The sequence below is a fragment of the Phyllobates terribilis genome, unplaced genomic scaffold, assembly GCF_046119375.1.
Source record: "Phyllobates terribilis strain yellow unplaced genomic scaffold, ASM4611937v1 Scaffold_1__5_contigs__length_1240528914, whole genome shotgun sequence".
In the NCBI taxonomy this organism is placed as follows: Eukaryota; Metazoa; Chordata; class Amphibia; order Anura; family Dendrobatidae; genus Phyllobates; species Phyllobates terribilis.
Window position 1 is genome coordinate 1,165,409,779 of NW_027362761.1, and position 17,788 is coordinate 1,165,427,566.

The 17,788-nt window shown below is 44.3% G+C and overlaps 1 protein-coding gene across 1 annotated transcript in view; it reads right to left on the reverse strand.

Annotated features, from left to right (window-relative positions):
* The window catches only part of MAEA (macrophage erythroblast attacher, E3 ubiquitin ligase), a 57,285-nt gene that overhangs the window by 2,861 nt on the left and 36,636 nt on the right, over positions 1–17,788 (reverse strand). Inside the window, exons 4-7 of the mRNA XM_073649108.1 lie at positions 11,682–11,804; positions 6,958–7,034; positions 2,544–2,652; positions 614–747 (exon numbers count right to left, since the gene is read on the reverse strand). Of these exons, the coding sequence (XP_073505209.1) occupies positions 614–747; positions 2,544–2,652; positions 6,958–7,034; positions 11,682–11,804 (443 nt within the window). The remainder of the gene's footprint in view (positions 1–613; positions 748–2,543; positions 2,653–6,957; positions 7,035–11,681; positions 11,805–17,788) is intronic.

Below are 17,788 nucleotides of genomic sequence, written 5' to 3' on the forward strand. Positions count from 1 at the left end.
CCATGTAACAACGACCCCCATCCTGGGCCCCTTGCTGCAACAACGACCCCCATCCTGGGCCGCTTGCTGCAACAACGACCCCCATCCTGGGCCCCTTGCTGCAACAACGACCCCCATCCTGGGCCCCTTCCTGTAGTAATGACCCCATCCTGGACCCCTTCCTGTAATAATGACCCATCCTGGGCCCCTTCCTGTAATAATGACCCATCCTGGGCCCCTTCCTGTAATAATGACCCCATCCTGGGCCCCCCTCCTGGTATAATGACTCTTCTTCCTGGGCCCCCCTCCTGGTATAATGTCCCCCCCCATCCTGGGCCCCTTACTGGTAAAATGACGTCCATCCAGGCTCCTCGCCTGGTATAATGTCCTCCATCCTGGGCCCTTTCCTCAACTAAATGTCCTCCATCCTGGGCCCCTTCCTCGTATAAGGTACTGCCTTCGCCGCAATCCTTGGACGCACATCCAGCTGAAATAGGCGCTGGCGTCGGCGGGCCCCCCCTTCCTTACGGGCCCGATCGCAGCCTCTACAACCTTGATCATTACGCCGCTGAGCAAAATTGCCCCAAGTAATACATGAACTAGAAAATCCGGGTCTCTGGAGTGTGAAGGATACGGTGTTTTGATGGCAGACAGACCTGCTTGCAGAGTTATGGTAAAGACGGAGTTATTTCCCAGCTGATGTAGTCTATAGTTGTCATAGCGGAACTGTTGGATGAGCATACGCCACCGGGCGGGGTCCAGGAGATCCTAGAAATAAGGGGGTCATAACAGAGATGTTTTATCACACAGTCGTTATATAGGTTTGTTATCAAAATGAATCTTCAGGAGCGCGTTGCTCCCCTGCCTCCTGGTAGGCAGGGGGCTGTGAGCTCCTAGTGACTGTCAGTCTGGACCAGTGACACAGTTGAGGATCTAGCCCGCACTGTTCTCTCTTTGAAGCCGTATTGTGGGGGGTTTAACCTCTGGGACCCCTACTAATCCTAAGAGTGCTGGTTTAATCCTTCCCTGTACAGCACCACTCCCGGCTACGAGGCTGAGCAGGGAACTGCAGCGAGCCCCATTCACTTAAACCACCGCTACGTCGCTCTCTCTCAGGATCATTGGTGGTCCCAGTTGTGAGACCTCCACACATCACTACGTGACCAACCAAAGAAGCGGGACCCGATCAGATATCCCCCATTTTTTTGAAAGAGGAAAATCTAAAAAAGGGAGAAATATCTCCGCTCTAAGCACAGATGGACCAGGAGAGATCACTTGCTGCTGAACGGTAGATGACAGCAAATGCTAAGTCTATCCGGAGATGGTGATTATAGCTTGGCGGACAGAACCTGCAATTTACAGCTGTCCCCCCCACTGGGCGATCTGCAGGGGCTGGATGTAAAGCGAGGAGGTTAAATACATGTTATTAAGAGAAAACACAATTCTTGTGTAATCCAAACGCGGGTTTAGAACATCACATATATATGTATATCTCTCCAATTCAGATCTCTGAGGCCTTAAAGGCTATGTACACCCTCAAACTGAATTTGTTTTATTGCTACTTTGCTTCCTAAATGCAGAGTTAGGCAATTTTCTAAAACATCTACATTAAAGCTACTCTACCTTATGCTCGGAGCACCCTTGGCGTAGCGAAGATGTTCAGCGTACCTTTCCATCCATCTCCACCCTCCTCTTCCTTGATTGACAGCTCGGGCCTTTATATAGGTCTAAGCAGAGTGGAGATAGATGGAGAGCAAGTAAATGGGAAGTTGCACTAAACTGTACGGCCGCGCCAAAGGTGCACTAAACTGTATGGCTGCTCCAAGGGTGCACTGAGCACTTGTGATTGGTTGGAAGTGTCATTTTGTGCAGAAAGACTCACTTTATTTGAACCATAGAAGCGAGAAGTATTTGACCGGTCCCCTTTAAGATGAATGAAAGGGATGACGTACGATTAAAATGGAAATCTCCAAGAAATAACTGCAATCTTGGAATCCTAAATGATTGTGGTTCCAAGCTAATGGGCCCCCAACAGCACATAATGAGAGGGGTTATGAGAAGGTGTTTTGCGGTGGACTTTTCGACCGCTTCCTCTCTACTACTCTGCAGAGTCCTTTATTGGAGGACAAATGACCACTGCAGTCAATCACTGGTCTTCACAGTCATATCCAGGTAGATAGCATGTGATCTGTGAGGCCAATGATTGGCTGAAGTGGTCACATATTGTAGAGGGAATGTTAGCGCTGAAAAACTCTAAAGGGCACCTTAGTTTGACCAATTTTTTTACCCCCTTTAAGGCTATATTCACATTGCTGATTTTCTGCGTAAATCCCCAGCGTATTTCATCGGCGGCTAAACCTATACACACGCTACATAGAAATATCCATGTGATGTCTGTACGGAAATTGGCCTGCGGTGCACATTTTTAAGCCTTAACCTGCAGATCCACGCTGCGGATTTCTCCTTACGAAAATGGAAATCTGCAGCAAATTTTGCCACAAAAATTTTGATGTGGATTTCTGAATGTCTCCTCAGGTCCGTCCCCGTAAACAGACCGTGCTCACCTTGTAGGGAGAGATGTGCGTGTCTGAAGGAAAGGCCAGCATCCCCATCACTTGTCGCACTTCGTCCAACTGACTTCCTTCTGCCTGGCTAAAGTGTTTCCTCGCATGTCTGGAAGGGAGTAGGTAAGAATCAATTCACGAGACAATAATGGGAAACAAGGGCCAAATACAGCCTAACAAGGGTCATCTCAGGGCTGGGGGTCTGACCACAGGGACCCTCTCCAATCACAAGAAGTCCGGAGTGAAGAGTAGTCACAGAGCGTCTGTGCAAGGATTGGACAGTCCATCGTTGTCAACCGGCACCATGCAATGCCTCATTTCCCCTATGGGGGCACTGCAGGACAGTTTACTGTAAATTGCTATGGGTCTCCCTGTGATTTGGCGGGAACAGATGAATAACAGATTTCAGCAGTAAAGTACAGCCAACATCCACTGCAATGGTCGGGAGCAGAGTTATCTCTGATGTAGCATCTAAGGATTTTGACAGAAGGGAAAGGGGCTCAAAAGCTGCAAGGGTCCGGATCGGCCTCCCTAGGTCTGCCTGTGAGATTTACCAATCAGGCCTAATGCTATGGTCTCAAGTCACACACCAAAGAATGGATCACGGCTAGAAACCCCACCGACCATAAGAACGCATGTCCCAAGACCCCCATTCCTCCCCACTGCATAACCAAGGGTGGTGGTGGAGCACGACCCTTGACACTCCATTCACTTCACCTCGGTCATGCACGGACCTCCGGTTATAGTGTTCGGTGGAGATCTCCAGTGATCATCGGTATATCACCCATCCATAAACGCCCACCACCTCTAAAAGTGATCGCCATCCCATTTCCATATACCCCATTAGGAGATTTGGCCTCCACTACTAGCTGCTCTGTAATGGGGTCTCCTGCCCCAACAGACCCAGCACATAAGAGAATTTCATAGACAGCCTTTATTGTAATGATCGCCATGTAATTTTACATTTACCCATGCAGCAGACTAGTGCAGATCAGTCATCAGATTTAAAAAATAAAATGACCTACATTTTCAAAGCAAGCACACCAGCCTCATCAGGTCTAAGAGATATATATATTTTTTTTAGCTATTCACATTTAGGACCACATCAAACTTTCATCTGGTCATAAATCAGCTGAGAGCTCAGAAAAAAAGACAGATAAAAGAGTTATAACCTTTCCTGTCAAAATGCGTTCACTGACTAACTCTCAGATAACTCACTCTGCAGCCAGCAATAGACCGTTTACCACAGTGATTATAGAAGGCTATCGGTGCAACATGTTTAATGAAACCCTACTGCCAAAATGATTTTTAACAAGAAAAAAAAAGAAATGGAAGAAAAAAAATCCCCTAAACTGTTCAAATATCTTTAAAGGGGTTGTCCAGGCTTGAGGTTAAAGTCAGCAGTTACTCTATGTGATTGCAGGCTTGTGAGTCCTCACAGCGAGCACAGTACACGCTGTGAGAATTCTCTGGTGGGAGCGGGCGGTTATGTTACTGCAAGTGTGTAATTTCCATACTTCCAGCCACATACTGACTAGACATGTGCCGCCTCACTCAATTCATGTCTAGTCGGCAAGTGACCTGCAAATCGCATACTTACAGTCACGCGACTGTCTGAAGATTCAATAGTCTGCAGTCACATAAAAGTAACCGCAACTCTGGACAACCCCTTTAATAATAAGTTGTTAGAGAGCATGGGACCCACAAACAGTTCGGGATTGCGGTTTTCATCACCCTCCAGTGCAGCCTTGGCTTCGTTTCCAGCTTATTTTGCGCACTTATAAGAAATTGCTGATAGTCCAAGATTTTAATCCAGTGCTCCTTTACATTTGCAGCCATTAGGGCTCATTGCTGAACGAGCTTTCATGGACGGTTTTTATAGTCATCCCTCAAAGTGCTACTCATCAGGATCAGATCACATAATGCCGGCTCACGCAGCAGCAGGGTTATTAACAAGGACTCATTTGAGCTTTAAAGTCGATGTCAATTCAGTGTTAAAATCCTCATTATGGCGCCCCCTGCAGTTTTTTTTCCTTCTATTCCTTCCTAGAATGTCCAAGTCTAGTGCTGGTGGTCACACATGCCGAGTAGATCAGTCCCATCATCTGGCATTGGGGTGATTCCTGCTCCATGATCAGCTGCAGGAAACTGCTGATACAAATAGCCGTCTCTCGCTAAATCTCCTGCAGCTTAATCCCATAGAATAGGCCGGCACAACATACGGCCCTAGGGCCACATGCGGCCTGCCAAGCGACGTTGTCCGTAAGACGCAGCTTCCTTCTTACTGTATCCAAATGTATTTGCATCTTTCAGACACGAATACAATTGAACACAGCGGCGCCGGGACTGGGGCAGAGTACAGCGCGTTGGTCCGGGCCCCGATGTGCAGCACCATGATGAGGTCAGCACGCTGGTGACATCACACTGCTGACGGAGCCGCACAATCTGACCAGACGTCAGGCACTGGTAAGAGCTCCACAGTGGAGCTGAAGAATGGGTTTTCATTTTAGATGAGGGGTCGGGGGGGAAGGGAAGGATTGGGTTTACTGCGAGGGAACATAAAGGGGCAATGGAGTAAATTATGGTGGACATTATAGAGAGGGGCAGTGCAAGAGGGTGGACATTACAGAGAGGGGAAGTGTGAGAGGGTGGACATTATGGAGAGGGGAAGTGTGAGAGGGTGGACATTATGGAGAGGGGAAGTGTGAGAGGGTGGACATTATGGAGAGGGGAAGTGTGAGAGGGTGGACATTATGGAGAGGGGAAGTGTGAGAGGGTGGACATTACGGAGAGGGGAAGTGTGAGAGGGTGGACATTACAGAGAGGGGAAGTGTGAGAGGGTGGACATTATGGAGAGGGGAAGTGTGAGAGGGTGGACATTATGGAGAGGGGAAGTGTGAGAGGGTGGACATTATGGAGAGGGGAAGTGTGAGAGGGTGGACATTATGGAGAGGGGAAGTGTGAGAGGGTGGACATTATGGAGAGGGGAAGTGTGAGAGGGTGGACATTATGGAGAGGGGCAGTGTGGGGGATATATTTTCTGCAAGAAGCACATTGAGGGGCGATTTATTCAGGGTCGCAGATTAAGAGATATTTATATTTATGTAGCAGTATAAAAGAATACTTATTTATAATACTGCCTGCGTCTCATCAGTATTGTGCTTCCTGAATGGTTCGCTTATAATGATTGGCAACAGCAACTTCCAGCATCTCCTTACCATTGGTTAAGGACATACTGGGAGTTGTAAATTCATGCAATACAATTGTATATGGGCTGACCTGACATTGCAATTGATCGCTGTACTTAGCTTGGTGCTGTATAGATGTACTGTTGGAGTTTCTGGCCCTGCATTCATGTACTCACAGTGGTTCTGGCGCAGCATTCAAGTACGGTGGATCTGGCGCTGCATTCATGACCTAATGGTGGTTCTTGTGCCGCACTGATGTTGTACACATGTAGCAATCCATAACATGCTTCATAGCTATGTTAAAACGTAAAAATCCTCAAAACTTTGAGATTTGAGACTATGAGGAGGATTTGGCGAGTTTCTGCTTCAAAAACTCAGTTTAATTTTGTGTGTTTTCACACATATATATTTTTTAGCAGAAACTCTCCAAATCCTTCTCAAATACTCAAAACGCGGTTCTGGTGAAGTATTAATGTACTGACAGTTGTTCTGGTGATGTATTCATATAATTACCCTTTTACATTTATTTTGAAGCCCTTTGGATTGCCATACTGAACCAATGTGGCCTTGGACCCAAAAAAATATTATGCACCCCTGCCATAGAAGCTGCAATCAATAGCAGCACCTAACTGGTTAGACAGAAAGAGAGGATCTTCTGCCCCACTGTCATGGCAGCTGGAGGACAAAACATGCTCTCCATGGCTGCCACTCTAGTCCTATTAGATCATGCCAAAGGCAGGGTCTAACAGGATGCATGTCATAAAACACTACAATACAGAAGCCTCCATGCACATCAGTCGGCAAGTTCGTCCAATTTTAGTCTAATGTGTATGAGGGCATATAGACACTGTCAGAGGACCTGTCACTTCCCATAAACATGTCATTTTTCCCCTAAAGCCAGCGTTTTTCTTTTATTTCTGCACCTCTTCGTTTTTGAGATATGATTCCCTCTTCCATTTACAAAAATCTAGTTTTGTTCGAAAAACAGGCATGATCTTCAAGAACACGCCCATTGAGAAAACTTGAGGACCACACCCACTTGGCTAACTACAATAGAATTATATACAGGGAAGAAAGGGCCATATCTCAGGAATGGAAAGGAGAAAGAACAAAAGAAAAATTATGCCGGATTCAGGAGAACAGCGGCATTTACACCACGTAATCAAAAATTACATGTACAGTATATTTCTACTCTCCATACAAAACACGGCACTCCGAGTTCTTACCTAACCGCGTCCAGTCTTTTGTTCTGTCGGATTAGCTCAATGAACTCCTGGATCCTCAGACTGAACTCCAGGCAGCTCTGGAGAAAAGTAGAGAAAGTGAGAGACATAACTTGTAGGATAAAACTAGTTAAGGACAAAACATTATTAGTAATTTCTGCCACTTTGCATTGTGCCATTCCTCTTTCATTCCTCCTGGAAACGTATTAACTGTTGAGTTGAGCAAAAACATTTGCAAGATTCTGGTTGACCACCCACATCAGGAGCCCTGCGAGCCTTCTCCTAACCAGCCAGCATCCCCGGCGTGTCCGGAATATACAGATGATATTTATTCTCAGCTCTCACACTGACTGTTGTGGAATGCCATCACTAAAGTCCAATTGTTCCACTCACCGGGATGGGAATAAGGTAAAGTTTAATACCAAATTTGTCACCAGGATAGACCCTTTAAAAGGGAATCTGACACAAGGATCAACTCTCCTAAACAGTCTATATGGGCATGTAGGTCATAGGAAGCTGAATAAAATGATACCTTGATATCTGCGATATGAGGTCTTATTCCAGAGAAATCCAAGTTTTTTCCTAATATGTAAATGAGCTGTTAAGATCTATGGGCGGGACATAGATCTCCCTGAGAATCTGCCTCCAGAGCTCAGGGGGCGTTAACCGTGAGAAACATCTAATGAATGACAGTCTACTCTCCTGATGTCTCACACTGGTAACACCCCCTTTCATATAATAAGAGTTCTGGAGGAAGATTTTCTGGGAGATCTATGTCCCACCCATAGATCTTAATAGCTCATTACATATTAAGAAAAACGTGGATTTCTCTGGAATAAAACATCGGATCGCAGATCGCAAATATCAAGGTATCATTTTATTCAACATCCCATGACCTACATGTCCATATAGACGGCTTAGGAGGGTAGATCCTGCTGACAAATGTCCTTTAAAATGTGAGAATGTCTATTAAATTTTCTATAGGACACTCACTATTGCGCCCTCTGAGAGGCGCAACGCAATACCCCACTTGATGCAAAAATGACAGTGCCTCCCTGTCACGGGTGTATCAAATGTGACAGATAGTCGGTCTGGTTCCGGCTGTAGAAGGTCACTGCGCTTGGCATTGCAGACGCCTTCTTGATCCTCTCATCTCTGTAGTGTAGGGATATTCTTCTTCCTTTGGGACCCAGCAACGACCTCCACCTTCTGCTGCTAATTGACACACCCTTGCTTGGTAGTTAAAAACTCTGTCTCCAGAGAGTCGCCGGTGATAGTTCTATATTTCTCTGTCCATGCCTGGAGTACTAGTAGTCGGCTAGTTTCTTCTTGAACTTCCCTTGGAGGACAGTTGACGTTATCTCTGTTGTGTCTTCTCAAGCTGAGTGTATCCCCTTTGTTTGTTTACCTTGTTGTCTTAGTTACAGTGGGGCCTGACTAGTGTTCACCCAGTCCCCTCCCTACCTAGGGTCTAGCTCTAGGGACATTCAGGGATTAGGTTTCCTGCTCGGTGATAGGGTAGTTAGGGTCATATTAGATCTGCATAGGGTTCTCCACTCCCCCTTTACCTAGTTGTTGGGCTCCCTTCCTGTTGTTGTATACTTGTTCCTTCTCTCACATTGCGTGACACTTCCGCTCTGATTGGCACCAGCCATACTCATCCATTACAAGTGATGTCTACGGTTCCGATCTGCCACCTAACTAGACAGGCGCCAAATGGCATCAATAGGGTGTGCAATCTATGTAGGTGCCAACAGATTGGGGTAAGCGTACTTTCATATATAGCATCTAATATAACATCTGACGAGTGTACCTGCACTTTCAGAATAAGAGATCCTCTGTGTGTACATGAAATACAACAGTATTATTGGCCATTACATGAGTTGTATCCTGGATTTTAGCATTTTTTCCCTCCGCATTAGAAGTCTCAGCACTTAAGCTGTGTGTGCTCTGCCTCTTCTCTCCCTCCCTTCTCCATAGGCTTTTATTGGCTCTGCAGACAGATTTGTAGAAAGATTTGAGCAGGAGACAGAAAAAAGACTGATATTTAGAGAAAGAAGCAGATTTCTCTGATAAGATGCATTACATAATTAGAACAAGTGAAGATTAGAAACTATTTAGGAGAAAAAAGGATAGTTATTATTTAAAGGGGTCCGTTTTTGTGACAAAACTTATTTAAAAGTGGATCTGTTGCCATTTCATATAAAGCATCTTGAGTACAAATGAGCTTTATAAAGTAATTTGGGAGACTATTTTAAAAAGCCAATCATGTAATGCCTGGACAAGAAGGTCCGTAAATGATAGTGGGACTCTATGAAGTCCAGAGAGAGGTTCTTTTTGTGAAAAAACCCCGGGACAAAAATAAAATAAAAAATTGATGGACTATCCGTAGGTCTGGTTGGGGACACACCCCACATCCATAGGCTGATTAAAGGTTCGCCTTCAATACCAGACAGCGCCGTCCCTAGACCGTGGCTGTACCTGGTACTGCAGCTTACTCCCACTGAAAGAGCTTCTAGAACGGGGAGCTGTTATTATCTGATATTGAGGGTTTCCTTTTTATAGTCATGGATAACCCCATTAATGTCCATATATCTAGCTCTCACCACCACAATTCTCCGTGCATTATTCTCCAGTGTCCCTGACCTGTATATACCATATACCACGCTGCCTATGGGTAAGTGTGGAGCCGACTAATTACATTAATCAGTTTTACACCTTTTCCCAGTAATGTGAAGATCTGCAGCTTTGACATTTTGAATCAAGAGCCTTATGCAATGTGCACTGATCTGATGATTAATCTCGGGACTTCATCCTCTCTGCCGGATATTGGATATTTGCATTTGTGAAGTCCCCACTTGTCACAAGACGACCAATTACTTGTTTGGCAGCTTACAGGTATTTTAAAAAAGTCGCTGCTAATGACTTGTCCCCGGCATTTCCTCAAGACGTAATAACTCACTGCAGGGGCGCAATGAGTGAGCCTGGGGGGTCCAAGACGCCATCCTACTAGGTCAGGGATGTCAAACTCAAACACACAGAGGGCCAAAATGAAACACTTGTACAAAGTCGCGGACCAACCAGTATACAGAATAATGGGCCCCCACACAGTCCTCCATACAGAATAATGGGCCCCCACACAGTCCTCCATACAGAATAATGGGCCCCCACACAGTCCTCCATACAGAATAATGGGCCCCCACATAGTCCTCCATACAGAATAATGGGCCCCACACAGTCCTCCATACAGAATAATGGGCCCCCACACAGTCCTCCATACAGAATAATGGGCCCCCACACAGTCCTCCATACAGAATAATGGGCCCCCACACAGTCCTCCATACAGAATAATGGGCCCCCACACAGTCCTCCATACAGAATAATGGGCCCCCACATAGTCCTCCATACAGAATAATGGGCCGTACATAGGGGAGGTGGTTCTGGTGTCGTGGACCAAATATAACTACCCTGTGGGCCAGAGTTTGACATGTATGTACCATGTCCACTAACTTTAGGGATAGCACTTAACTTTTTATCTCCAGAAAGATTCCATCCTTTTTTGTGGGGGCAATGCCCATCACAATAGATAAGAGAATCAATCCAAGGTAAACCAAAAGCTTGAATTTTACAAAAACTTAAGACATCACCCGAACACAAATTTTTTTTTGTGAATCACTTTGGATGAATCCAAGAAAACTAGCTGGATTGTAAAGGGTTGGGAAAGGTTTAAATATATATATATATATTAATCACATCTTCCTGGCCCTTACACAGTCAGGTCCTCTTCTAGGTGCCTCAAAGCAACTTTGTGATGTTGCCGCTGAAAAACGTTGTGACATTGCATTAGGCTTGACCAGTGACCATAGGCACTGTGACAAAGTCACTGGTAAAGTGATAGAGGGAAGATATGTTGTTTCACGGAGGCCATTAGGTTCCGTGAATTGAAACCATGAAGTTTGCCCCAGCATGTTATTTGCTGAGCGGGGTTAAACCTCCATTTTAAAAAGGTAGTGGTTTTTGTGAATGACCACTGTGAAGGGTGGGAGGTCATTCACCATATCTCCACCTCAGGGTGTGGTCTGGGGTTAAATACTCGGCCTGCTGAGGCATTCAGTGTTCAGTAGGTCTGGAGAGAGGAACTCCAGAGCCGTTTGTGTGGAGCTATCCTGAACCACGTAGAGTTGCTGAACTCTGAGCAGGCGGATCCCTGCTGCCACAAAGACTGCGCTTTTGTGTTACCATTTTGCTTTATTTTCCATGTTTTGCCAAAGGGCCATGTTTTCTTTTATGGACTTAAGTGTTGGTTTATGCTGCATTTTAATAAACCAACCAGAAGTTTTAAAGAGACCAAGTATCTGTGTCTACCCCCGTGTGCAGCTGAGTGAGCGATCTACCACAGCACCTAGATGACGACCGTGAAAGAAGCAGCACGGTCGGACTTTGTTATTTTTAATCCCTTCGTGTATCCTGTTCTGGGGTCTGGAGAGACTTCAGACCACATTAAGGCATTTCCAGACTGAATTCGAGCGAATCTAGCGAATTTGAATTTTGCTCTTCTCTACCCTTCACCTTTAATATCCTTAGATGGTGGCCCATTTTAGCCCAAACCTCCATCTATAATAGCTATGCCTACAACCCACAAACTACTACAACCCTGGTGGTCTATCTTGAAACCTTGCAAAAATACCCAAACTGCTTCATAGTAAGTGAGCCGTAGCCTCCTGTACCTTCATTTTCCTAAGTCTGGACTTGTTATCGTGGCACCATGCCAGGCAGGTCATGGTTTCTTGTCTTTCCAGGGATTCCTCCACTTCTTTTGCAGTCAGGAACATTTCTATATTTACCAGATCCTACAAGAAGAATAAAAAGAAAAAAGTCAATATATTAATACATTGCATAATTTGCACATATTGATGAGAGGGTTGGGCCAAAATAGCCACACCCATTGCTAATAGGCGCATAAAATCCAACACACAGCAGAATGTGCCAAGTAGTCAAATTTTCTTGGAGATTTGCATTCCGATTTCCAGAATTTTTGACCCTAATGGACCCTAGGGTCTTTGGCAATAAGCCTCATCAGGAAAAGAATGAGCCACATCGATTATGGCTACTGTCCATATTATTTGGCTGTTCCTTGTCTGTATCCATTGCCAAGAAAGTTTTTAACGCAGCACCACATGTGAGGGTTCAACAAGTTCTTCTGGTGCCCAAATGCCAGGGTTTCAGAAGACACCTTAAGTTCCTCATAATTCTGGAGAATCAATAAAAGGGCAACACACTTACACTTTTCCAATTTTTTTAACTTTTTATAACAAGTGTTCTCCTGTAGCCATACTATATAAGGAATACTTGTTAATACTGCAGCAGAACAATCCTTGCAGTGAAGCTTTGCAGAGTTTTACAACGGTCATTTAGTTACTGGCAAATAGTCCTGTACCTAAGATGATCATCAAAGCAGCAATAAAAATCAGATAAATAATGACAAGGTTTTTTTTGTCTCTCCCATTTAAAGACTGGAAAGTTATTTTATTCTTCAGTGGAATGTGACAGATCTATGGTGACCTTTAGTGACTCTCTTGCATTGCCCGCCATCACAGCTGCCCATTCCTTGTCAAACCATCCAACTGGCAGAGGCACATAGAGGATTTTACATGTCCAGGGAAAAAAAGAAAACAAAACATTTTCTATTTAAAAGATAATTTTCATGCACAAATTGAGTTTAATAAACCTATTATATTTTTCTATAGAAGACTGTTTAATCAGATGCTAAAGATCTGGTCACTAGAACCTAAATTTGGGTATTTTGGATTATTCCCTGTCTGGACTGTACTGAGTGTGCACTAGAGAAGAAGCCGAGCAGGACAAATGACGTTTCTATTCATCCTGCCCAGTTAAAAAAATGTAATGAAAAATTGCGTATATATTGTTCCAAAATAAAATACATTATGTAACAGCAAGGCCAAATGGCACCATTAGGGCTTGGTACTATCCGTGTTAGCTGTTACAGTATGGTTCCTACACTGTAGCAACTAGGGAGACATGTGCTACAGACTGTCAGTTGCCAACCAGTAAATTTCCATTTTTTCCACCGATTATAACAGGGAAGGAGGGACATTAACACATGTCCTGCTTAGCTTCTGCTCACTTGGTCAGCACAGGCAAAGTACCCATACTGTACAGTGCCAGTCAAAAATTTAGACACCTGTTCATGCAATGGTTTTCCTTGTTATTGGAATGTGCACATTGGCGATTCAGACTGAAGGCAGCAAAGTAGCCCTTTTTTAACACTGATGACAGAGTTGCACTCCATTGGCATTCTCTAAAGCTGCTACCAAAGCAGCTTCCAATGAACAGGTCTGCCTCGTCAAGAGTTCGTTTGTGGAGTCACCGACCTTCAGAAATTGTTTGCGACCATCATGTGTGTTTTGCAGAGGCAGAGTTAGAACAGTTGTGGAGTAGGGATCAACACTGTATAGAGCTGGGTACTAAGCCAGAATATAGCAATAACCACTCAACTAGGTAAAGGAAAACAAGAAACCATCATTACTTTAAGACATGGTCAGTCAATCCAGAAAATTGCTAGAACCTCGAAGGCATCTTTAAAGTGCAGTCATGAAAACCATCAATCGATATGATGAAATTGGCTCTCATGAGGACCACCCCAGGAAAGAATTGCCAAGAATTGTCTTATTCTATCAACTGTTAGATGCACTTTTTAGCAAGAGAAAAAACTTGCTAAAGAGTGTGTGCGTCTTATAGTTCAGAGGCAGCGTCCTCTGATCACCGCATCCTTCTCAATCACTGAGAGAACGTCTCTCTCTCCACTGACCAATACGAATGGATGCTGCATGTCCTGAATAGCTGACGAACCTTTTAGGTCATGTGAACTGTCACATGCCTGAAAGAAACTTTAAAATGGGATAATGTATACAGTGTGCGTGTGCATACAGCAGAACAGAGTGTGCATGCAGCATTGTGTATATGTGTGCGCTGCAGAGTGTACTGTAAAGCTATCCGTGCATGTTATAATTCCAGCACTTGAGATAGCAGCCCTCATAAATGATGCACAGACATCAAGTAGCAGGCACATCTCAACATTAACGGTCCATAGAAGACTGAGAAGTAAGACTTTTTGGTCGAATTGCTGCCACAACTGAAGACCTCAAACAAGTAGAAGAGACATGTTTGGGTCAAGCAACACAAAGACTGGACATTAGAGGAGTGGAAATCTGTCCTGTGGTCTGATGAGGCAAATTGAGATTTAGTACTAACCCCCATGTCTTTGTGACGCACAGAAAAGATGAGCGAATGCTTTCTACAAGTATGGAGCCTTCTGTGATGCATGGAGGAGGATGTGTGATGGTCTGGGGGGTGACAGTGTTGGTGATTTAGGACAGATTCAAGGCACCCTTACCCATCATGGCATCATGCAATCCCATCTGGTTTGAACTTATTGGGTCAATCATTTGTGTTGCAAAAGACACATCGCCATGCTATTTAAGGGCTATGTGACCAAGGAGGAAAGAGATGCGAGAGTGCTGCGTCAGATGACATGGCCTCCACAATTACTCAAGCTCAACCCAATGGAGATGGCTTGGGATGAGGTGGACCGAATAGTGAAGGCAAAGCAGCTGACAAATAGCCCCTGGGGGAGGGGAACTCCTCCAAGACTGGTGGAAACCATTTCAGGAGAGGACTTGATGAGGCTGCTTAAAATAACGTCAAGGTGGTATAAAAGGAAAGGGATGCGAGAGTACTGCGTCAGATGAGTTGGCCTCCGCAATTACTCGAGTTCAACCCAATGGAGATGTTTTGGGAGGAGGTGGACCGAACAGTGAAGGAGAAGCAGCTGACAAATAATCAGAACCTCGGGGAACTCCTCCAAGACTGTTGGAAGCCATTCCAGGTGACAACCTGATGAAGCTGCTTAAAATAACATCAAGGGGGTATAAAGCTGTCAGAGTAAAAGGGATATACTTTGAGGAATCTAAGGTTTAACATAATATCCTGGCTTGTTTCACACGTTTCTTTACCCCTTGTTTCCATATTTGTTCCTTTGTGGTATTGCTGCCTTCAGTCTGAATCTATAAATGTGCACAAAAGGTGTGTCCACATTTTTGACAACATGTAAACGCTAACACAGTAATGAGTAGGCATGGTTTAGGGCTTTGTGGTTACAATATGGTTTCTACAAGGTAACAACGGGATTACATAAACCAGTAAACTAAAGCCTCCTCATACACTTTAGAGGTCTGTTGGCCAAATGATGGTTCGGACGATCGCTCAGCTGGCAGCTATCTTGCCCGCCTCTCCCATACACTGGAGTGCTCGCTCAGCCGAGCGCTCCTGTGTTCTCTAAGAGAGCCAAAGGATCGGCAGTGCAAAAATCAGTCAAGCCGGATATCGACAGGTTCGAACGATGTTAGTCTTATGTGAACACGGGAGTTAAGACTCCACCTGTTCATGAAATTTCCCTGCACAGGCAATCTGGCGGCATCTAAAACTCCACCTAGAATAGGAGAGAGCTATTAACAGCTGAAGAATAAATGTAAACTCAATGCGATTGGAAACTATTATATTATTTTTCACTGGAGTTTTCCTTTAAAAGCTGTAAAGTTCTAACGATCAAATACAGAGACAATGAAGAATAGCGGAGGCTGAATGTCTGTGGTTCCCGAGCTCCCCTCCAAGAAAACCAAAGCCAATAAAGCAATATAAAGAACAGCTGCTCGACAGGAAGAAAATAAGAACAAACAGGAAATATCACGACACTCATCCTGGTTTGGCAAAGATCTCAAATTCCAGAGATAGATGTGAGAAGAGGATCAAAAAAAAAGGACTAAGCTGCAAAAACCCTGAATACATAGAGGGAGTCATTGCTTGCTGATGCTTCACGGCTTCTAAACTTGTAGACTTGTCAGGAATCCAGTGCCGGTCATTAAGAGGAGAAGAGCTTTTGAGAGCAACAGGCAAGAAAGCCATCCGGAAATCACAAGGGATGAGCAAGAATATTACCGCTAGTCTGATTCTAGACCAGGGATGGACTAGGATTTGTGTTTCTTTTGAACACCGCAGTTTCAGAGAATTCAGTCATCACATGTAGTCTGACTGCAAGATTCATCCCTTTTCCGAATTTGAGATTTAAAAAGTAACGAAACTTTATTTTTTAAATATTGATCAGTTTTTGCAAAGTTGAATCTTTGTAACATACTCCATTTACTTATCTTGCTTCCTTTTCTCCAGAAACCCATCCATGCTGAAAGTGCTGTTTTAGCTGCCTTGTTCACGCACTTAGAGGATTTGATCTGTACCCAAAAATCTGTACTCCAGTGTCGGCTTCTCTGCTCAGACGTGATTCACAAAGGCCCTCCCTGTCTGTCTGAGGATGGGGAGACGGCACAAAAAATGCTCGCACAGGAGTACAGATTTTTGGTACGGCTGCAGTTCAAATCATCTCCTCTAAATCCATGAACAAGGCAGTTAAAAAAGCACTTTCAGCAGGAAGTTTGTTTCTTAACTTTGCATAGACTAATAGGAGTAACCAAACTTTTTTTATTTAATTATTGATCAGTCTATGCAAAGTTCTGAATATTAGTAATATACTTCATTAATTTTATTTTGCTTCTTTTTCACAAACTCCATACTATAAATATTGATCAGTTTTTGCAGTTCTGAATCTTTGGAACATTCTTGAATTCTCTTGCTTCCTTTTCTCCAGAAATCCATCCATGCTGAGAGTGCAGTTTTAACTGCCTTGTTCATGGATTTAGAGGAAATGATCTGAACTACACCGTGTGCAGAATTATTAGGCAAATGCGCATTTTGATCACATGATACTTTTTATACACGTTGTCCTACTCCAAGCTGCATAGGCTTCAGAGCCAACTACCAATTAAGTAAATCTGGTGATGTGCATCTCTGTAATGAGGAGGGGTGTTGACTAATGACATCAACACCCTATATAAGGTGTGCTTAATTATTAAGCAACTTCCTTTCCTTTGGCAAAATGGGTCAGAAGAGAGATTTGACCGGCTCTGAAAAGTCCAGAATTGTGAGATGTCTTGCAGAGGGAGGCAGCAGTCTTGAAATTTCCAAACTTTTGAAGCGTGATCACCGAACAATCAAGCGTTTCATGGCAAATAGCCAACAGGGTCGCAAGAAGCGTGTTGGCCAAAAAAGGCGCAAAATAACTGCCCATGAATTGAGGAAAATCAAGCGTGAAGCTGCCAAGATGCCATTCGCCACCAGTTTTACCATATTTCAGAGCTGCAACGTTACTGGAGTATCAAAAAGCACAAGGTGAGCGATACTGAGGGACATGGCCAAGGTAAGGAAGGCTGAAAAACGACCACCTTTGAACAAGAAACATAAGATAAAACATCAAGAATGGGCCAAGAAATATCTTAAGACTGATTTTTCAAAGGTTATGTACTGATGAAATGAGCATGACTCTTGATGGGCCAGATGGATGGGCCAGAGACTGGATCAATAAAGGGCAGAGAGCTCCACTCCGACTCAGACACCAGCAAGGTGGAGGTGGGGTACTGGTATGGGCTGGTATCATCAAAGATGAACTTGTAGGACCTTTTCGGGTTGAGGATGGAGTGAAGCTCAACTCCCAGACCTACTGCCAGTTTCTGGAAGACAACTTCTTCAAGCAGTGGTACAGGAAGAAGTCGGTATCGTTCAAGAAAAACATTATTTTCATGCAGGACAATGCTCCATCACATGCATCCAACTACTCCACAGCGTGGCTGGCCAGTAAAGGTCTAAAAGAAGAAAAAATAATGACATGGCCCCCTTGTTCACCTGATCTGAACCCCATAGAGAACCT